Source organism: Lagopus leucura, unplaced genomic scaffold (genome assembly GCF_019238085.1).
Source record: "Lagopus leucura isolate 7727_CA_CO unplaced genomic scaffold, USGS_WTPT01 Super-Scaffold_100055, whole genome shotgun sequence".
Taxonomy (NCBI): Eukaryota; Metazoa; Chordata; class Aves; order Galliformes; family Phasianidae; genus Lagopus; species Lagopus leucura.
This window is the reverse complement of record NW_024962301.1, coordinates 841,675-864,154: the sequence shown is the minus strand read 5'-3', so window position 1 is coordinate 864,154 and position 22,480 is coordinate 841,675. Positions and strand designations below refer to the sequence as shown.

Genomic DNA, 22,480 nt, shown 5'->3' with positions numbered 1-22,480 from the left:
ATCTGCTTGGAATCTGCATTCATTATATTCATAGCTAAAAATATTATCCATAAACATGGCTACCAATATTGCCCTGTGATGTAACAGTGCGTTTTCAATCTGTGCAATACACCACGAGTTCCTGATACTTCAGTCAGCCTGATTGCATTCCTATAGTAGGTGTGCACGTTTTGCGGCTCTCAGACAGCTTGCACTCAGCGTGCACACATGGACTGAGACACTTAGCAGGATTTCTGCCCTACACACACACAAACACTCAAGCCTTTCCTTCAGTAACATGGGAGTGCTTGGAGGGCAGGGGGATGTGGTGGGAAGTTTAAAAAAAATAAATAAATAAATAAAAATCCTTTTTTTTTTCCATCTAGAGAGGGGAAGATCCAATCTGTATTGAAACAACATTAAAAGTTCATTGTTCTGTTTTGCACTCCAATATTATTGAGGTGGGAAGAAGGAAGGAATGCAGTAAGGTGATCTTCTCAGAATCTACTTGTAACTAATTCTGATGCTAGGAAGATCTGGTTGCATTAAAATAAAGGAATAATATATTTTAAAATTCAACCCAAAGATTAAAGATATTTAAAGCTATTTAAGTCTAATGATGTCTGTCTGCACTCTGCTAATGCATTAAAAAAATAATAGAAGGTAATGTTTTGGGTGGAATTAAAGAGTGTAGGACCTCTGCACAAGTGAAGTCCACACTGTGCTCTGTGTTTGACCAGATGAATGGTTGGCTCCTGTCTTCTCTGCACAACTGAATTCTGTTTGTATCTCACATGCAAAGCGATCTTTTAAGCGCAGATGATAAATGTGTTGGATTTGTTCTGACAGGATGCAGGGTGAGGGCAGGAAGAGAATTCCAGGGCTTCGAGCAGTAATTCTCTGTGGAGACCTGCCAGGCTAGCCTTAGAGTCAAGGTCTCAGAAACCACTGTACAGAATAAGAAATTAGAATTGTATCTTAAATACTTATTATTTTCCTGTTCTTTCTGATTAATACATTTAATTAAGAAAAATGGGGAAAAAATAAGAAAGATAAAATTTAAATAAATGAAAATATTTTTTTAATTCAGAGTGCTGTTCAGAGCACTCCCCAAGGGTTTGTGTTGAATTTCAGTTGTTCTGAAGGTTATTGCTCTTCTGTGAAATCAGCTTGTGCTTCCCAGCTGTTTTGTAAAAGAACGTAAAGCCCAATCTTTATTAAGTGTATGTTATTATTATGCGTTGCTAATACAAAAACATTAAAAAGAGCAATCAGCCATTTGGAGGAGTCTGTTAATTATGTGCACGAGACAAATACCTATAGCCCAATCCTGAAAAGCACCCAGTGTGACAATTTCCAACAGCTTTAGCCTTGGTCGGATGCCCACTGCCCTCATTCAGGTAGGTTGTACATCTGACTGCATCACCCAGAAAATTACGACAGTTCCTTGCTAACGTATTTTGTGCAGGCCATCCCAAATCCATTTCCTTCAGTGAACTACTTTAAATTTGAAGCACGCACACAGATCTCATTTTAATATCAGAGTCATTTCATGAGTGGATACATAGATTTTGGATGAGGAGAGTTTGCTGAGTATTTTCCAGTCACTGGTGTTTCCATCTCTGGACTGAATGCTTCTAGGAGATTTGTACGAGGGTGTTTGGTAAGCTTTTAATCTCTCCTGAGGAAAAGATTCACATGGGCAGGAGTACCTCTGTTACCCTTCAGGGTGAGAGCAGAGGGAACTTGCAGTATTGTTAAGCAGCACTTTATAGCTTCATCCTGTGCCGATTTAGGACAAACCATTACCTCTTACTCTAGAATTTAAATCTAAAGCATGAAGTGCCAGTTAGGACTTGTTTTCAGCCTTCCTACACATGAGGATTCTTCTACGGGCTGGTTCTGTCATTGCCACAGCAATAAGGTCGGAGAAATTAGGATGCAACAAAGAAGTGCATTAGAACTTTTGATGCAGTGTGTCCATTGCCATCCTTAAATATTTCCAGTTTTCAAGCCCCCATGTTTGCTCTGACTTCGCCCCTCCTGCCCACAAGTATTTGCGTGCCCTTACTGCTAGAATATTTGAGTGTATCTCATGCAGTGGGTGATTGTGCTGGAAGAAGGGAGCTTGATAAAGGTGTTTGTGCAGACAGGTATTCAAGTGTGTGATGGAAGCTCGGGGTCTCTGTGGAAACAGCACTATTGTGCTTATTCTTCAAAAGCTTTCTTGTGTGCCTTGTTTTTCCTGATAGAAATCAGATTCATGAACATCACTACCACTGACCAGGATATTTTCAAAAGAAAGCGACTTGTCTCTTTCATAAAGCATGTGAGCACGGTATTGCACTGACTGCCTGCAGATGCGAGGGGTGAAAAAGAGCAGCTGAATGTTACTGAGAAATTTCTGTTTTCCACTGCATGGATGTGGAGGGAGGTGTGGGGCTGGGCTGATTCCAGTGTGCAGGGCATGGAGCAGCTCTGCACCCCAAACAACTACAGGAATTCTGGATGAGGAGCAAAGAGGTATTCCTGAGCTGTAGAGTACTAACAAGCAATAGGGCTACAGTTAGGGCCAGCCAGCCCCACGCTGCAGCTCTGTGAGTTCCTTTAGAGGGGCCTCTGGGGAGCAAAACCTTTGTGTCTGTCAGAGTAAGCGTGGCTTCTTCACTTCGTAGGCGGTGAGGCTCTGGGAGTTGCAAAAGCCAGAAGCTTAAAAAACAAGAGTCGAGGATCTCGGATCCCGAAGCCACAAATTATACTGAGGGGGATGGATGTGATTTCAGTCTAACTCAATTCCCTTCTCCCACGTTTACTGGTGACAGCTGTGTTCTCTGGGCTTGGATTCTTCCGGAACAGGATGGCAATGGTAATAGCTCTAACAGGGACTTGAGTTGAAATGGTCAGAGATTTTGGCAGGCTGTCAAGTTGTACCTGGGGGATGGGGAGACAGGAAGGTGGAAAGAGGAATCGGAATTGGGAAGCAGTTATTTATTTTTTCTTCACCCTGTAATTCAGTCAGAATTCAGCAGGATTTAATTGAATGCATGAAATGAATGTTTTGACCTTGAGAAAGTCTTGACAAATTTCAGTGACTTGTTGGAAATAATGAAGTCCTTGGGGTTTTCAGAAAGCTTTCATAAACTTTGTGCAATCTAAGTGCTTCATAGGTCTGTGGCAGTGTAGCTACTTTTCCTTCCAATAACACGCACATCCAGCGTGTGGATGTCAGCCTTTCTATTTGGATTGCTTTTCAGGGTGCTACCTGAGGCTGGTTTGGAGATCAGGGCAAACTCTGTCTTTTCTCCATGCGTGCTGCTCTGTGAGGATCTCAGAGCTGCAGCTGTGCACATCTGCACACGATGCCTGTGTCTGTGCAAGAGCAGAGCTTCCTGCATGGTAAATGATGGGTGAGGATGGCTCTTCCAGTTGGTGTTTTACCTTCATTGCCCTTTTTGGACTGTAGTCAATACTGCCATCCTCAGCCAGCAGCATGGAGGCAATGAGGAAGCCTGCTTAGGGCTTGCACAGAGGTTTGCATTTCAGAACGGGAGGTTCAGAACCTGTTTGCTCCTCCTTTATCATAGCTGAAGGCTGAGGGTCCATACATAGTACGGGGCTCCTCTGGGGTCACTGCTTCACTGTGCTGTCCACCAGAGCCCTGCTTTGATCAAGCACTCTGCAGCTCTGTCCGTACTTCTTGTAAGGCTAATAGCTGCTATGCCTGGCATGCATGTAAAATATCACCGCAGAAGTTTTCTGTGTTGCTGTGCTGCTTGTTTTTTCACAGAAAGTTGTTCTTTGTACAAGGGAGAAACTAAGGGGGAAGTAATTGGCGCTATGAGATTACCTGGTGCAACAGAGAGCAGCAAGTGTAGCAGTTAATGCAGCAGAACAGCAATTTTTCCTTCTTGCGTTATTTCCTTGCGTTCATAGAACAATTTTCAGATGATCTGTTTGTCACACATCTGTGTAGCTGCTAAAAATGTTATAAATCTTGGACTGATGTACAGAAATGATATCTTTAATCTGCTTAAGTTCTGTTCGTTTGACCTTTGCATACTTCTAGGAGGTGTTTTTAACGGTGGTTTGTTTGAAATATTTCTCCTTTTCAAATTCTTGGCCTGCCTGGGCAGCTGATAGCACTGGTGAAAACTTTGACCCATTTTTAAATGTACTTCTCTGGTGTAGCAGAGAAATCCCATGTTAATTCTGTTACCGTTTATTGTGTTATATTCAGAGAAAGCCAACATCCTGTCCAGTTCTTATATGAGTGAGATTTTGAGTCATTTTAATAGGCAAAAAACCCTACGTATATATATGTATACATTTACCCTCTCCAAAACCAACTTACAGGATACAGGTGCTGTCTCTAGTGGTTACCTGTCTGCGTAATGATGTCCTTGGATGACAGATCCAACTCTTCTTAATATCATCTTAATATCAACTATCTTAATACCAAATGATTCTCAAGTTGTGATGTTTGTGAAGCACTGTGGAGTGAAGTGGTGGGACTGATTTTGTTAAGCTAGGGGTGTGTGCTTGGCAAGAAGAAAAGCAATTCTGATTACGGAAGGGTAATTCTTGAAGGAAGTTGGTTATTAAAGGACTTGAAATCAGGGGGCTTTTAAGTTAAGAAATGAGATGGCAAGGAAGGTGTTACCTTCTGGAGATAATGCAAGCCAATTTAGCAGTAGTTTAAATGTACAAAAGAGGAAGAGGGGAAGACCAGGTGCCATGGAGAAAAACACTAGAACTAATGAAATTGTCACTTCAGAAAGAAAAAATGAGGGATTTGATTGGGAGTGAGAGAGGTAGAAACCGGGCAGGGAATACGGTTGACTAAATTCTAAGGCTTTCGTTTTAATGCTTTGTATCCCTGTTAATGCGGTTCTTTCTCTATTGCTAAACATGATTTGTGTGCCACCTGTTTCAGCTGCATTCACTCCCCAGGGACATTGAGTGGGAGAGAGCATGGAGAAGCTAAATTATTTGGAGAGGATTCAGTGATTGACTTAAATATAACGGGATTAATTGGTCTCTAAACTAGTCAATTAAAATGTACTCTGAAAGCGGAAAGATCACAGGCACGTGGCAATGAACAAATTAAATGCATTTCTCATGGCTTTAGTATTTTCTGCTTGTTGTTTAATATGGTTTTGGATCATAAAATTTATTCCATGAATTGTGAGCATACTGCATCATGGTTGCATATGAAATAATTTTGCACAACTGTCTTCTTGAAGGTCAGCTAGTAGCAGGCTGCCAGCACTGAGCCTCATGTATGTCAGTAGGTGTTTACATCCCGTGCAGCCCCTTTTACAGGTAATGCAGTGAAGGACGATCAGTTTCTCTGAAACCGTGTTGGGAACTGAGTGGGGGTTCAGCCCTCCCCAAACCTCGGGCCCCTTTTGTGCAGCTCATTAAGCCTCGTGCTCTTCAGCAGCAGTGTGAAGGGCATCGCATCCTTCTTCGAGAGAGCACTGAGCTCCTTGCTCCTTGATGAGGTGTGCTAAGAAGAGCAGAGGGATTTAAGTACTTTGCTGGGGATTTTTTTTTTGTTGGTTCAGTTCATCAGGGTATAGTTGGGTTTTTTTCTTCCTTGTTAGGGGACAAAAAAGGCATTCATTCTCTAGCAATGCTGTCCTCTGGCGAAATTTAAGAGGTTAGCTGCAATTCCTAGGAATATTAAAGCTCTCTGTCAAGTTTCATATTGCTTCATGCTCTGTAATTTAAAACGCAGGCTTAGCATTGTAGCTTTATAATTATGTAAAGGTATCAGCAAATTTGTTTAGGGAGAGAAACCACCACAGAGGGGAGTCACGTCTTCCCACGTTTGCAAATCCTATTTCCAGTTGTCACTGCTAAATTGCTTGGAGGTGGTCAAGAGGAGCTGGGCTGAGTGTGTGGAGCTCAGTGCCAGCATTCCCCTGCTGGAAGAGCAGCAGCAGCCGGCACTGGGAAGTGGGTGCATGGATTTAATAGCAGATGGCTTCATTGTTGGTTTTGTTTTTTGTGTGAATGTGGTGCAAAAGTGATAATGCCGTTCATTTACTTCCGCCTCGTACTGTTGAAGTGAGAAATCAGAAGTGCATTGGTCATTGTTAGATTTTAAGAATAACTTTTTTTCCTGTGTTTTTTTTTTTTGTTGTTGTTGTTGTTGTTTTGTTTGTTTTTTGTTGGTTTTTTTTTTTTTTTTTTTTTTTTTGTAGAGGGAACCAACTAGCCTTGCTTGATGTACTTTTGTCAATGAGACTGATAAATGTAATTTCATCTTTGGTGACATTGATGACAACCAAGTGCGGGCTCATGTCCCTTCTTTCCCTTCCAGTTTGCCATATTTGTTCAAGAATCCTTTCTGAATGGCCTTAATCTAATATAATGCTACTTTGGATAATAGCATTCAGCTTTCCTGGGGGTGAAGGCAGGAAGGGTGCATTAACCTACATTAGCAGGCAGCAAAAAGAAGCGTCTGCTCAGGAGCCTTGCTGCAAGGGGCAGCAGTGCCTGATGCTGTGTTTGTGTTGGAACTCAGACATCGCGACGAGCTGCATTTCTGTGCTCTGCTGTCCTCACTGGGGGCACAGCCTGCGTGCAAGTCTGGAGAGCGTATCTGTGACTGATTGAAAAAGTAATTTAAACTGAGATACAGCAAATTAATTGTAGCGTCTATTAGCTTGTAAAATACTATGGATTGATATTACTGTGCCAGCGCTGCTTAAATTAGTCCAAAAGCAATGACAAAGAAGAGAATGTGCTTTTTAGAAAATTAGTTTCCATTATTATTGGGAACATTTGTCTTCTTTTATGAGATCTCAGATTTCATTATTTTGAGGCCTACTTTTAGGATTTATGTATAACATTCTTATCTTTTTGAAGATATGGAAAACAGTCCATTTGCAGCTGGACACGTCTGTCTCTTGAAACACGTGCCGAAGTGGCAGTGCTTCCAGTCTGCTTCACATCGCCCTCGTGCTGACAGCAAGCTGAGCATCACCTGCTCTTTGGGTGTTATTGCCCCCCACACGGCGTGCATTATGCTGAGGTGTGTTTTGGAGTGGTTGACAGCTGCTTTTGTTCTTTCTTTTTGACTTTGTGGCCTGCTCTGAACAGTACTGGGCTGGGTGTTCGCACGCTGAGAAATGTTTTCTTGGGTAGTGAAAAACAGAGGACTGTTACTTGTATGAAGAGGGCCGTGTATTGATATGAGAAATAACGTGGAATTTCAGTCTTTACATTCAAGGCCAGGATGAATGGGTCTGTGAGCAGCCTGGTCTGGTGGGAGGTGACCCTGCCTGTAGCGGGGGATTCGAGCTACCTGATCTTAAAGGACCCTTCCAACCCCAACCATTCTGTGATTCTATGATAATTGTACAGTACCCCCCTAATATACATGCAGTAGTGTTTATTAGCATCACAGTATTTTTTCCTATTACAGAAGCATTGTGAGTGATCATTTTGTAACAAATTGCTGTTAAGATAAATGTTGGACACCTGAAATTTGCAGCTTTCAAAGCAAACTTTGACATAACCATTGAGATACAAAAAATCACTCAAATTCTATGTATCTATGCACATGCATGTATGTACTTATATATATATATAAACCTTTTGGTTGATATTTGGAAGACATTCTGTATTCTCCCATATAATAAAAACTATTTCAGAAACGTGAACCTTGTGGAATAAAGAGCAAAACATGGTGGCAGATGTACGTGTGCCTTGGGGTGAGTCTGTGCAACAAGGATGTGTTTAACAAAAAAAGAGTAACCCAGGGCTTTACTCCCAGAGTAGCAGGAATACTGCTGGTCCTAGGCAGCGTGAGGCCGTTGTGGAGGTGAAGGACACCGCTTCTGTACAGCTGTGGGCAGCACCTTTGTGGGGGATGGAGGGCAGCCACCTCTTCTCAAGGTTTCAGCTTCCCTGTGGCTCTGGGACACCACGATGAATCCTGTTACAAATGTGCTGGTTGATGATTCTAATGCTGCTTGCTTGGTGAGACCGAGTGATTGAGAGCTGCATGGTATGTGATAAAATCAGCAAGGAAAGAGTAATTTAGGGAGATCCAGGGTTTAAACTTTGCAGTCCTGAGCTGCTGAGAAAAGGTCAGTTTATGCCTTAGGCTGAAAAAGGACGGAGCAGTTGGTTGGCCGGTCTCCATCAGCATTAGTCAGGCTTGTTCTTGATTTTAGGTTATTAATACTCAGAAGGATGTTTTTCAGTCCTGGTCTGCAGAGCAGAACTGCTCATAACCATTCGGAGGTGATTTTATGCCCACTTTTATTGGATGAAATTCCAAGAGCACGACACAGATTGCTTTTTTGAGTCACGTGTAACCTAACGTGTAGCTCAGTACCTCGGTACTGTGTGTCATTTTGGATATATGTGCTTGTCCAGCTGCAGTCCCACTATATGGAGCATTAGTTCTGCTGTGGAAATGAATTTTCCAGTGGAATCTGTTTCATGCTCTGTCTCTAAATCCAGTGAATCATGAGGGAGGTGAGGTGCTAATGAGACTCGTCAGAAGGATGATGGCAGCAGCAATTTTGGAAATTTTCAGTGCAGTTTTTCCTGTTGTTGTTCTTTGAGTGTGCTAGGGCAAAAAGATCGTGTCCTTTCTGACAACTCTCTGGTTAACATAGTTCATTTTGTAGCTGTTAACAACTGTGCTTTTGTTTTCAAAATATCTGCTGAGAGTGGTACAGTTAAGAGCAAATTCCTGACATTGTTAAGGGCGTACACATTTTTTCCTAAGGAAGTTTATAATTTCCATTGAAAATGAGCACCAGCGTGGATATCTCTTTAATCACCTTGGTGGCTTTTTTTTTTTTTTTTTTTTTTTTTTTTTTGTATTTTGCTCTACAGACTGTATTCTTTCCTGCAGTGGAAGTGTTGGAAGAGTTGGAAGAGACCCTTGAAGGTCATCTAGCCCTCTGCACTGAGCAGGGACACCTACGGCTCAGTAGGTGCTTAGAGCCCCATCCGGCCTGACCTTGAGTGTCTCCAAGATGGGGCATCCACTGCCTCTCTGGGCAGCCTATGCCAGTACCTCATCACCTCAGTGCCAGACACTGAGCCACTGACCACCACTCCCTGGTTATGGTCTTAAAACCAGTTTCTCATCCACTGACCAGTCCAGCTGTCAAATCCGTATCTTTCCAATTTGGAGAGAAGGATATTATGGGGTACCACATGAAAGGCCTTTCTGAAATCCAGAGAGATTGCATCACTGGCTCTTCCCTTGTCCTTCCCTTGTCCACAGATGCAATTAACCATCATAAAACGTGACAAAGTTGGTCGCTATGAGTTGGTATTCATAATGAACGTGATAACTAACAAGATCATTTTTTGATATTGCAATATTAAATACTTGAAAACAGTTTTGGTTTGAAGTCAGCCCTATTCTGAACTGCTACACGAATAAAAACAAAATGCCTTCAGTAGTCACCAGAGCCTGAAGCTTGAATGAAAGGTGGATTTAGGTGAAATATGAGCTGTAGTGAAACTGTTTCTCTGACTTCTAACAGGTTGGTGTCTGCCAGCAGGCGCACTGACCTTCTCCTACTGCCTGTCGTTGCCCTGTATTCCCATGTACATGGCACAAGTGCTCAATTTATTAGTAGTATTTATTTATTAGTAGTATTATTTTAATAATTAATTAATAATTTAATTATTAGTAGTATAATTTATTATTAGTATTATGCTGTTTCATCCTTCATTGGATGAAAGGAGTAACTCTGCTACTTCGGCTGTGCATGGCCCCAGTGCAGCAGGCTGGGCATGCTACTTAGAGAGGCTAAGCAATCCATTCATAATAAGCAAGATTAATGATAAACTGTTTTAATGCACTGTTAAAAATTTGCTTATTTCTATATAAGTATAGTTTTAAGGGAGAACTACTGTGGCAGAACAAGTTCCTCTGTGCACAGTTTGTATGGCAAAAGCCTGGTGATTTTCTGTCCAAAAGGGTGAAAGCTTCCCTCCTGAGCTGCTGTAGTGTCGCAGTACAGTGCTCATAGGGCGTGGAAGCGCTGCTCTGTGTGTAGCTCAGTCCATCCTTATTAAGGGCATAAAAAAAAGAAGAAAAGAATGGGACTGTCTTAATCTGAGACCTCATAACCAGCCAGCGTGGAGAGCACAGAGCAGTTTATGCTGTGTATAGAAAAGGTTATGTGCGTTGGACATGACCTTTCCTCCAGCAGAGACTTGAAGTACATCTTGTACGTAAAGACTGCAATATAATTACTCCTCCAAGTGTTGGCTAATGGGATGTGCAGCAGTTCCCCCGACGTGGGCCAGCACTCGTACCGCCGTAGCCTTGTCGTGCTGCAGATTGATGTTGTCATTCGGAGTACAAACTGCAGATCCCCTGTGTCCCCCCATGTGTTGTGGGAGGAGGGAGCAGGGGCTGGTGAGAGGATGAGGGTGGAGAGTGAGGGGTGTGAGCCTTGCTGAGAGGTGCTGGAGACAACCGAGGAGGTGTTGAGATAGTGAATCTGTAATGCAAACAATAAATATATCTCAGGCATTAAAAAAAAGAAAAAAAGCAACAGAACATGTGAGACAACATAATGATGTCTGAAGTCCAATCATGAGAAGGCCTGGGCAGTTCTGGGAATTGCAGTACTCTGGATGCTCCTCCTGCCTCAAGAGAGAAAGCAGAGAGAGAGCAGCTGCCTGAGCAGCATGACCCAATCTGCAAGTTGGCCTCCTGTGTTCTTACTCTTTGCAATATGAAGACTGGTGACTTTGGGCAGAAGCAGCTAAAACAGCTACAGACATGTTCATAGTTTTCCCTGTATATCCAGAATTCTCTCAATGTCAGTTTCCCTTCTTCCAGGAGAGCATAAAACACGCTGTGGGCTGCAGCTGAGCAGCACTCAAGGCCATGGCGTGCAGCAGCTGCGTGAGTCTCGTGCCTGCTGCAGAGGCTCTGTGCTGCCAGCCGCTCACTGGGAGCTGCTGCGTCTGAAAACTCAGCTTGTTTCATGGCTAGGAGTGCTTTCTGTTCTGGTTTGATTGTGGTTTTTGCAAAAAAAACCTGATGCTAATTCTACTACATTTCTTAAATGTTTGCATGTTGCAAACTACTCATGCTGTACTTCCAAATAACATACTTGATCTTATTTCAGATGTGCAACATCCACAGTCCAGCTGGTAGGCAGAATATGTCACGGGTTGTTTGTGAGCACAAGGAGTGCCATGTGCATGCTGTGCCCCACACTGGAGCAGCCAGATGGCAGTCCCAAGCACTGGCCCACAGTCAGCCAACCCTGATGGCAGCAGAAGGGGTTCTTGGGCAGCCCTATGGCTGTTGCCAGCCCATCTGTGTGGGTAACATTAGCTTTCTGCTGCCCTTCGGTGGTTGTTGCAGGCTGTGGAGTGTCGGGGTGCTGCCATCTCCTGCCCACACCACCTCTGTAACTCACCTACTGCATGAGCAGATCTAAAGCAACCAGTGGCACTATGTTCTCCCTGCTATGCATATTGGTGCAGAGTATGTTCATGCCCTCCTTTTTTTATAGTCCACTTGAAGCAAGTGATTAGTCTCATTGTGATGGCATGTTTTCCTAACATGTGGGGCTTATTGCTGTTTCTTTCCAAGATCAGACTTTATTATGTGATTTTAAGGGGTACTGGAAAAGCAATAGAGATTATTCTTCATATATTTAATTATACACAGACAGTGATTTTAATAATGGCTTACAAATGAAAGAAGAGAACCAGGAGGCTGCTGACAGCATGAAAGGAGCTCAAGCTCAGTGTGCTGGTGGCTGTTGTAGGAAGGGAAAGTTTTAAGTATACTCCAAGAAAGCAAAAGCAAAATACCAAAGTCTGAGATTACGTTTATGATGATGAACAACAATTTCAAGAACTGTACTGGTGACAAGAGGACTTTGGAACAGTAATATGTGCAGTCTTAATTTATAGTGAGAGAGATAATAACATTTGTCAGAGTGCTTGATCTGTTCCTCATGTACATGTTCCCGTTGGGTACGTGCATTCAGAACTCAGTTATAAAATGCAATTCTTTAGCATTTTCTTCCCTGAGATTAATTGTGTGGAAATAAGCTCTCTAAAGTTTGAATGCAGACCAGCTGAGCTTCCATGGGTATTTATATAAACCTACAACATAGAGGAAGAGTAAGACAATAAATCCGTCAGATGTTCTTTCTCTGCCAACGTTGTGTAGTTTAAACCTGGTTGTGTTTTCATGGTTCTTGTCTGATTTTTATACGTACATAAATTTAACTTCATGTATTTCCCTTTAAGTCCTTTATAGTAACCTAGGGATTGCTGCTCAGAAAGATTATGGGAGGTCCTAAATATTACATGAACAAGCAACTCGGTTACCTTTCTGGCTATCTCCAAGGTTATTTAAGGTAATGAAGGCCCAGAGGAAAAAATCTGAAAGACAGTTGTCAGTTACGGTGATGTGGTGCCAGGTTGAAGGTCTGATTCATGCAAATGCTCCTTATTGAAAGGATTTTCTGTGTTACGCATCTTGTTTCCTTTGTATGACAAATTGAGGAAAAAAACACAGAAGAGCTGATAACAGTGAGGAGAAGAGCGCAGGCATTTGCTTGTGTTACAAGAGATTACATGGCTTCGCTGTTTCTCTTTGGGGCTTTTGCTTATCAACTTCCTTGCTCTTAAATGTTAGAAACTAAACGTAGAGGACAGGTTTGAAGTACAATTAAGTGAACTGACGTGGAATAGCTGTCACTGTGGAACTTGTATTTCTATTAATAGAAGCCTCCTATTTAACTGATTATTTTAATTTTAGCGAGTCTCTCCCTCAGTAAATATAATAGAAATAGTCCTTAAAGTGTATGCTGAAGAATTTGCTGGCTCAAGGCTGCAGTGCTCAGCGTTTTTAGAGCTTGATCTAAATGCAGCTCTGGCTGGAAATAACACCAAGCACACGTAGCCGTGGAGGCTGTCAGTCAGCTGTAAAGGAGGGAGAAGTTTCTGCAGGGAGACCACAGAGCCTGCATAGGGTAACACAGGCACTACTGGCATTCCTTTAAGATGCGTTTGTTACAAAGGTAGAATAAAAAACAGGTCTTGTAGAAACCTGTATTGAAATTCTGTGCTGGAGGACTACAGCAATGACTGCTGTCTCTGGTGGCACTGACTGTGCCTAAGCAAAGCCAGCAGGAATTACACCTCGCACCCTCAGTGGTGGTTAGCTGAACGCTTCCTGCCAAAGTGTGCTAAGCTCACGGGTATGTCACTAAGCATTTTGACTTCACGCTATGCCCAGGGCTTAAATAAGTTTAAGTACTTCCAACTGTGTGTTTTTTTTAATCCATCAGATGCTTAAGTGGTTGTCAGCTTTCTGTTTTGGACCCTGGGGGAATGGGCCTCGGGCAGGCTGCTCACATAGCCACAGCATGGAGACCTTCATCCTTTCATCTGGACAGCAGCTCAGGCTCACAAACAGTTCTAAAGCCTGTCACCGTCCTCCTGCCATTGTTAATTCATGCAAAGAACATGTTTGGTGCAGCAGTTCAGGTTTCATAGCACGTCTATGACTGTGCTTGCTGTGAGCAGGCACCATGTGGGGCCCTGCAGGCTTTGTGGAGCAGGAACCGCTGGGAAGCCATCTCACGTGCCTCTGGTGGTTTCTGATGCTCGGAGTGTCAGGGAGATAAGAAAGAAAATGTACAGGAATGAGTAAGTTCAAAAATCTGTTGAGATAGTAGAGTGGGTTTTCAGCAGCCTCTCGGCTTTGGGTTTTGAACAGGGTTGAGATAGCTTTAAATAAAACATAGAATATCTATCTGAACATCGTGCTGCCTGGTGTCGGAGCAGTCTGATCTGCATCTCACGTTCAGCCACTCCTCCGTGCCTCTGCCGGCTCCGTGAGAGCTCGAGCTCTGCCACAGGCGCAGGGCATTGTAACACAGTGCTGTAGGGCCCCGCTGAGCTCCAGAGCCACTCGTGCAGCTCTGATGTGCGATGCATCTGAAGAGCTGCCACTGCTCCCAAAGGCTGTGTGTAGCTGTGTGTAGCTCATGAGCTTTGTGTGAATCCTGCTCAGCGACGTCTCACATCTGCAGCAGGAGTGATTTCTGCAGCTTGGCATTTCAGGAATTGTGTGAGACGCGCTGAAGCCAGGAATGTCACTGGCTGGAGCGCGCGTTCCTGACTGGAGGACATCACAGCGCTCTGATGCTGTTTTCTTGAAATAAAATCTGTAGTTGTTACTAAAGTAAATGTTTTACTCAGAGTCTGCCAGAAGCTTACTGGGAATGTAGGAAGTCCCCAGGCCTTGATCATTATTACTTTTGGTCCTGAAAGCAGAGCTTAAAGCCTTCACACTGAGGGAGCACAGCATCCCATAACTCTGCGTTCTCCTGCAGCCCAGGGGCAGGAAGGTTGGGGGGCACAGGAAGGCACGGACCGTGAGGGCTTCAGTGTGCAGAGGGGCTGGTGATCGTCCTCCTGCACTGGTCAAGTATTTAATGCTGGTCATGGTCATTGCAATTGTATGTAATGCTGGTCATGATCATTGCAATTATTCTTGGGTCATATTTTCAGGAAGTTAAAACGGACTTAACACTCTTTTTTTATTTTATTTTCCCCTTTGATTTTCTAAACGTAACGATTAACTTAGCGTTAGCTGATCTCTGCAGGAAAAGTCACTGGGATGCAAAAACTTCCCTGCAAAAGCAAACGTCTTTTGTCTTTTAAACTCTTGATGTTGTCCGACTCTTACTCTGGCAGCATTTGTGGTTAGCTGTGAATTTTGTGTAGGACTGCATGTGATTTGTTCACACCAGACCACTTGAAAGGGTCCTGTGTGTTCCCAGAAGATCTTTTCCTTCTGTTCTGTGGAAGACAGGCAGGAATCTTACAGCCCAGTACTGCAGAAAGCTTGCAGAATCGGGAGGATTTCTGTGCAATATCCTAAAGACGAGAGCTGAAAATGACAACAAACAGCTTTGCTCTCTCCTTTAGAGAGGCTGACGTGCTGCACACAGATTTCTCTGCTGGGATTAGCCCCGCTTGATCTTAGACCAGATTTCTCATCCCTGTTTTTTTTTTTATTTTATTAGAGTCTTCTTTATATTTGTCCTATGTCAAGGAAGTAATGGATTTTGATTAAATAGTTGATTGTTTTTTGTTTGTGTCATGGATGCTCACAATCTGTTCTCATTTTTGTTTTTCCTTTTACGTGGGGCAAGAAAGGTAGATGGACAGAAACACCTGTAGCCATTCTGTTCCTCACCTGCCACTTGCTGTGTAAATTAACGAGCAATTTACTTCTACAATACTGATGACAGAGCTCAACGACCTGAAATTTCTTTCCCTTGTGAAAATGAAAATCTAATAAAACCTTTCATTTCACAGTGTTAATTGATTGCTACAAAGTAGTTCTAAGGACAGAATGATAGCACCCATCTGTAATATAGGTGACCTTTTCTCTCTGGATTTTCTCAGCTGACCATTTTCTGTCTCTCTGTGGCAGTGTTGGAGGCTCACAGTTGAGGGCAATATCTTGTTCTACATGACGCGTGGAATCATTCAGAGATTTAGTGAGATTAATACAGCTTCCTGTTCTCGACCATCAGTGCCTTTGTTTAAACATAACTGACAGTAGTTGAGCACGTGGTTGTCTTAAACACTCCAGTGGAATTGCTGCAGCTGGCTGTGTATCTTTCTGGTGAGGGTAGTTAATGCAGGCTGCATCATGGCCGGCCCAGTGCCAAAGCCAGCAGCAACTGCACGCTGTGTGCAGCTCTGTACTGGGCCGAAAAGTCACTGCATAATTGCCTCTTCAGCTTTGGCAAGTTTTAGGTGATTAAAATGATACATAAAAAACATTAAATGTGTTTTATTTCTTTGTGACTTTGTGGCAAGGGATTCGCCAACAAATGGTTAACAGTGATGGGAGGTTATTTTGTAAATAGAATGAAGTCAAAAGTTTTAAATGCCATCCACTTAAAATCAAGTGCAATTGTCAGTGACAAAACCACAGTTCATCTTAAACCATTCTCAGCTTCTTGTAATATGTGCTCTTATTTTCTCTACAGTAGGGTCTCATAAGGTGTTGATCAGGCACCTTTCCTGTTCCTTTGCTGGTTGGTGAAATACTGAATGCTGAATCTTACTGGATGCCCTTCATCTCTTGAGGCCCAGATAACCCCTTTTGTTTGTAGAGATCTTACTAATTGAAACAAGCAGGGAAACAAATCTTTGAGATAGGTGCCAGCCCTGCTAAATAGCTGTTTAGCAACAGGTGCTGCAATTGTACCTGGTCATCAGATGAACCTGTACTCGGTGGCCACAAGTGACAAGAGTGTATTTTAGCTTCTTAAAGCTATGAAATCACTGACACCTATGAGTTCGCTAACGTTAATAAATTCCTTTCTCTTTTGTCTCCCCCATCTCCAGTGAGCATTTGTCGTGTGCCTTCACATTCTTTCTTCATGGGGAAAGCAATGTGTGCACCAGTGTGGAGATTGCTCAGCACCAGCCAATCTACCTGATCAATGAAGAGCATATCCATATGGCCCAGTCCTCCCCATCGCCGTTCCAAGGTAAGGGAGGTGGTTTGGGAATGTGGTCCATTTAAACCTCACTCCTGCATGGGAGGAACCTGCTCCTGGTGATGTTATCTTCAGAGATGAATTAAAATAAGTAACTCTTCCAACAGCTCCGTTTCTGTTCGGGAAGGTAGAAACATAAAGGAAAAGGTTGATAGGACCTCAAAGCTATAGCTAGACATAAATGATGTGCAAATTTTCTAGAGCTTTCTGTTTATGAGCGTTATCTCTGGAAGCATGCACGTGTGGCAATTCATTTTTTTTAAGGTGAATTACGTGCTATTTTAAAAAATGAATGTAATTCTTGAGTGGTGTCTGCATCAGTGACTTCAGACCTGTAACTCAAACAGTAAAGGTATACAAATATTAAGTAGGGTTGAAAATGCACCAGAAAGAATGAAATGTTGAAGCATCTGTGACTATATATTGCCCACGTAAGCAGTTCGAACTGTAGAATCATAGAATCAGGGTTTTACAGAATTAAGTGAAAGCTGCTAAAATGATGCAATTGCAGTGCAATGCTCTACCTCTAAAATTCAGAGTATTTCAGTCATTGAGTCATTACAGACTGAAATTATGATTTCAAAGTAATTAAAGCAAGAGATCTTTATAAAATTAAGCACTGAAATGAAGCAACACCCAGAGACTAGAAAATGAGTGTTTGAAGAAACTTGGTTGAAAAATATTTCACTACAAGATATGAAGTTTTGACAGAACATAGACTCGTAGACCACTTAAGATTTTATTCCAGCAAACTAAGTTCCTTGCTGTCTTAAATCAAATATAACTAAAAGCAAAACGAAGTTCAAATGGAAATACTTGTGCTGAGCAACTCGTTATCCTTATTTGTCACAACTGTAGTCTTCTTCAGGTTCTCTATCCTTTCTAACACTGAGTAGGCTGTAGTACCACGTGTTGCTGGTAAAAGCTATTGTTAAATGTCTGTCTCCTATTACTTCCGTGTATGGGCATCCCTTCACCAGTGAGTGTTGTTCCAGAACACGTAGATAAATTTACTATAGATATTATTAATCTAAACTGCAAAAAGGACTGTTTTTAGCTCAGTAAGGACAGCCATAGAAGAAGCTAGTGCAGTGTAATGAGGTCTTAAATTCCCACCCTTGGCTGATTTTCCAGTGTTTTTTCCTTGAAGACAGCATACAAAATCCTTAAATCAGCATACAAACAGAATAGTGAGCCAAGCCAGGCAGGGAATGGCTGACAGATAATTGAAATGTACGTACTGTAAGCACTGTTATTCTTATTTTGCAGTTTTGGTCAGTCCTTATGGTTTGAATGGTACACTCACGGGTCAGTCATATAAGATGTCAGACCCAGCAACGCGTAAGCTGATGGAGGAATGGCAGTATTTTTACCCTATGGTGCTGAAGAAAAAAGAAGGGATGAAAGAGGAAGAAGAGCTGGGATATGACAACGATTTCCCTGTGGCAGTTGAAGTCATTGTTGGTAAGTTTCAGTATCCTGCCTGAAGCATTATTTTCTTCCTCATCCTTTAAAAAAAAATCTAATTAATCAGAAACAGCTATTATAATTTTCCTATCTTCTCTTGTAGCTCTCTTGACGCTGGAACATCTGACTAGTTATCTTGCCTCAAGCTTCTTTACTCCCTGTATCCCATATGCTATTATTCACATTATCAAGCTCCTTGTTTCATCCCTGTACTGGTTATAGAGGGTTGAATGTTTATTAGTATGTAAAATTCCTTAGCTCTTTGTATTTCAGACAAGTTTTACCTAATTGACATTGAAAACGAGTGGAAGCAGCTAGGGCTGCTGAATATTATATGTTATGGTTAAGACTTCTGTTTTTCCGTTTCGTTGTAGGTGGTGTAAGGATGGTGTATCCTTCAGCCTTTGTTCTCATCTCCCAGAGTGACATCCCCATGTCACAGAACGCTGCCAGTGCTGGAGGCCATATAAATGTGGGTCAGCAGGGGCTTGGAAGCGTGAAAGATCCTTCTAGTACCTGTGGAATGCCTCTCACTCCACCCACTTCTCCAGAGCAGGCTGTTATGGGTAAGCAATAACCCTAATAGCCTGGAATTGCTATTTCATCTTTGCGTATGTGAAGATAAGTGTGTGAACAGTAGCAGATTAAAGACAGGAAGTAGACTGAGATTTAAGAGAGAGCTTTTTCCATAGGTCTGTGATAAATGACGACTGATCTTCTAAACACTCCTGAAGAAGACACACTTTTAAATGAAACTTTGGAAATTCTGTCCAGCTTTATTTTCTGTTCACTGTAGCACCACTGAAGTGGTGGGTTTTTTTGCATTGAGATGAGTGTGTTGACTTATTGTTGTACAAGGGTATAGTGAACATACAGCAGTATGTAGTTCTTTTTGTACAAAGCTGGAAATACTGCGTTTAATTAATTAGTCATGTTTGTATAACAATAATAATATGCTAATACAAGCTACTCTTTCTACCTGCCACCATTGGGTTTACTTAGGGGCCATTCAAAAGAAATGCGTAGTCTCCAGACATGGTGATGAGGAGCTGGCCTCTCACATGAGGGCTAACGTGAGCTTCCTTGCTCTGTGCCCAGCACGCAGGGTGCTGCACAGTGCCTGCTGCTCCACTGCCTCTTCTGTCTGCACAGAATGTGCCCTGGTGTGCGACTGCATCCATGGTGATTCTTAGCTCAGAAGTCTTCTTCATGCTTGATGGATGGGACTCAAGGTCATAGAATCTAGAATGGCCTGGGTTGCAAAGGAGCACAATGCTCATCAGTTCCAACCCCCTGCTATGTGCAGTCACCAACCAGCAGCCCAGGCTGCCCAGAGCCACATCCAGCCTGGCCTTGAATGCCTGCAGGGCTGGGGCATCCACAGCCTCCTTGGGCAACCTGTGCCAGTGCTTCACCACCCTCTGGGTGAAAAACCGCCTCCTCATATCCAACCTAAACCTCCCGTCTCAGTTTAAAACCATTCCCCCTTGTCCTATCACTGTCCACCCTCATAAACAGCTGCACCCCCTCCTGTTTATACACTCCCTTCAAATATTGGAAGGCCATGATGCGATCCTCAATACCTCACCTCTTCAGAAATAAATGTGTGTATTGCGTTGCTCCTCAGAAATTAAATGTATATATATTGTCTGTTGTCATCTAGAATATGAATGAGACCTTGCCATTGTTGGAGGGGTTATATTGTAACTAATTGTGGATCAGTCTCAGGTGAGGATGGAGGAACAGAGGAGTCTTAGCCATAGAGGAGTGAAATGCATGTTTGTGTGCAGGGGTCTAAGATGGTAAAGGGGGAAAAGAAGTGAATTATCAGATACAGCAAAAAGAACTCAGTGAATATTGTTCAAAGAAACATTTTGAAGGCATGTGAAAAATTGCCATTGTATTTTTAAAGTTTTCAGATCCCTGTTAAATTTGTATAATATCACAAGGGAATTCTGTTTTACAGTGTTCATAACTATTAAAGTCTAAAAAAATGTTAATATTGTTCAATCTGGCAGCCACAATTTCTATTTGATCTCTGCTGTTGTTTAAGAGAGCAGTATGAAACTGGTGCTTCCCCAGAGAATAATGAAAGGATTCCATTGTTTTGTATCATTTACCATTTTAAAAGATCTTGACAAATTGGAGAAATGGATCAGAAAAACATGTCATGCTGCGCAGAACTGGTAAATGGGTACATAAACTGGGTTAATCTGAAGCATGTGAATAATCCTTCAGTTCTGCTCCATGCTGGTAAAAACATGGGTGTAGTTCCACATCCAGTTCTGAGCACTGTTATTAAGCAAATATGTGGACAAATTGAATGGAGTCCAGAAAAGCGCAGTATAAATGATGATAGATTTTTGCAAACAGGGCCCACAGGGAAAGATGGAAAGAATTGAGGCTGTTTAGTCTAGAGAAGAGAAATCTGAAGGAGAGACAGTCTAACAGTCTTCAGAGACATGAAAGAGGAAAAGTAATAACCTTTCCTCTGCAACCAGTACATAATGAATCTAAACTAGAGCGAAGCAAATCTAGGTTAAACATTGGGAAAAAACTTCCTCTGAGTGAAGATAATGAAGTGTTGGAATAATTGGCTGGTGGGAAGCTACCATTAGCAGAGAGGTGGGTGGGTTATTTTTCTTTTTTTTTTCTTTCCTTCTCTCTCCTTCTCTCTCCTCTCTCTTTCTCTCTCCTCTCTCCTTCTTTCCTCCCTCCCTTACCTCTCTCCTTTCCTACCTTCCTCCCTCTGTCCATCCCTCTCTCTCTCTCTTTCAGAGTGGGTTAGTCAAATATTTTTTCTGAAATAAGATTGCAGTTAATCAGGGACAAAGGAGTGGATGGGCTTCATGATCTCTTCAGATCTCTTCCAACCACACTTTCTGTGGTTATCTCTAATTGTATGTAAAGAAACAATTTTGCTGGAACTATAGAATGGGATTTTTTCAGGTGTAGAACCAGAGTGTAGTATAGAAGGTATCAATTTGGGAAAAAGTAGTTAATGCACTCAAAGGCAGTGTCAAAGCTCTGGTAGGCCTTTGGTTATCCTCCCTTACCTCCAATTCTTCCCTCTCCGTCACTTCTTTCACACTGACGGTTACATCCATCCTGCTGTTAGCTTATGGAGCGTGTACGTGTGTGCATGACGTTTGTTTACTTACACACATCTCCCTCTGAAAAGGAGCACGTGTGATGATTCCAGAAGTTTTGATCTGATTTTTATGGTTTTTGTTACCAAGACATTGAATTCACGAGCAATGTTGAACATTTGAAAGCCAGTTACATAGATCGTTAGTCACTGACCTCAGTATGTGTAGGAATATCCTTTTGATTGCCTCTTTTTTGTTGAAATTCTATGTGAAAAGAGAAGCAGGAAGGTTCTAAGTGGAGAAAGTAACTGTAAGTGTGAAAAATGGAAGAAGATACGGGTTAGGCAGCTTGTGTACAATTGTAGAAGCTGGGTTTTGAACGTCACCTAATAGAAGTCAGCAGAACTGCCTTGTTGGATGTAGCAATGTATGGCAGTGAAACTTCCAGCGTTTCATTCTTAAGGCTTTCTAAATTGTGTCAGGCAGAAGGACAAAGTGTTCTGTACACTGATTTGACCTTGTTAAGATGCAGCATATCCTTACTTAGGTTTCCATCCAGAGCGCAGCAGTGCTCAGCGACTCAGCCAAATGAGCCTAAAGCTCCCTCTGCTGTTCCAGGTTCTGCTTTTAAAGATGACTCTTGGATTTCCATTAATCTGAACAAAACCCTACTGCGTAGTAGAAAAAGAAACGTCTGCTTATAAACAGCTGATAAGGTTTCTGTTTCACAGACAGAAAGAAGTGAAGTGCAGAATATAAATAGGAATTTTCAGATTATTAGTGTGTTGAATAATATTTTCATTTCTATGAAATATGATGCTAATCACACAGAATTGCAGAATGGCCAGGGCTGGGAGGGACCTCAACGATCATGAATCTCCAACCCCCTGCCACAGGCAGGGCCACCAACCTCCACATTTAATACAGCCCAGGCTGCCCAGGGCCCCATGCAACCTGGCCTTGAACACCTCCAGGGATGGATGGGGCATCACAGCCTCCCTGGGCAGCTGTTCCAGCACCTCACCACTCTCGTAGCAAAGAACTTCCCCCTGACATCCAACCTCAATCTTCCCTCCCTCAACTTCAAACCATTTCCCCTAGTCCTGCTGTTATCAACCCTTTCAAAGACTTGACTCCCCTCCTGTCTGCAGGCTCCCTTTAGGTACTGAAAGGCTGCAATGAGGTCACCCTGCAGCCTTCTTTTCTCCAAGCTGAACAAGCCCAGCTCCCTCAGCCAGTCTTTGTAAGGAGGTGCTGCAGCCTCCTGATCATCTTTGTGGCTTCTCTGGACCCTCTCCAACAGCTCCCTGTCTTTTTTGTACTGGGGGCTCCAGACCTGGACGCAGTGCTGCAGGTGGGGCCTCACAAGAGCAGAGCAGAGGGAGACAA

The 22,480-nt window shown here is 42.6% G+C and overlaps 1 protein-coding gene across 2 annotated transcripts in view; it reads left to right on the top strand.

The window, feature by feature from the left end:
• Positions 1–22,480, top strand: part of MED13L (mediator complex subunit 13L) — a 180,822-nt gene that overhangs the window by 111,618 nt on the left and 46,724 nt on the right. For both annotated transcript variants that reach the window (XM_042886174.1, XM_042886173.1), the window contains 3 exons: positions 16,381–16,526; positions 17,805–17,999; positions 18,377–18,568. In XM_042886174.1, coding sequence (XP_042742108.1) covers positions 16,381–16,526; positions 17,805–17,999; positions 18,377–18,568 — 533 coding nt within the window. The remainder of the gene's footprint in view (positions 1–16,380; positions 16,527–17,804; positions 18,000–18,376; positions 18,569–22,480) is intronic.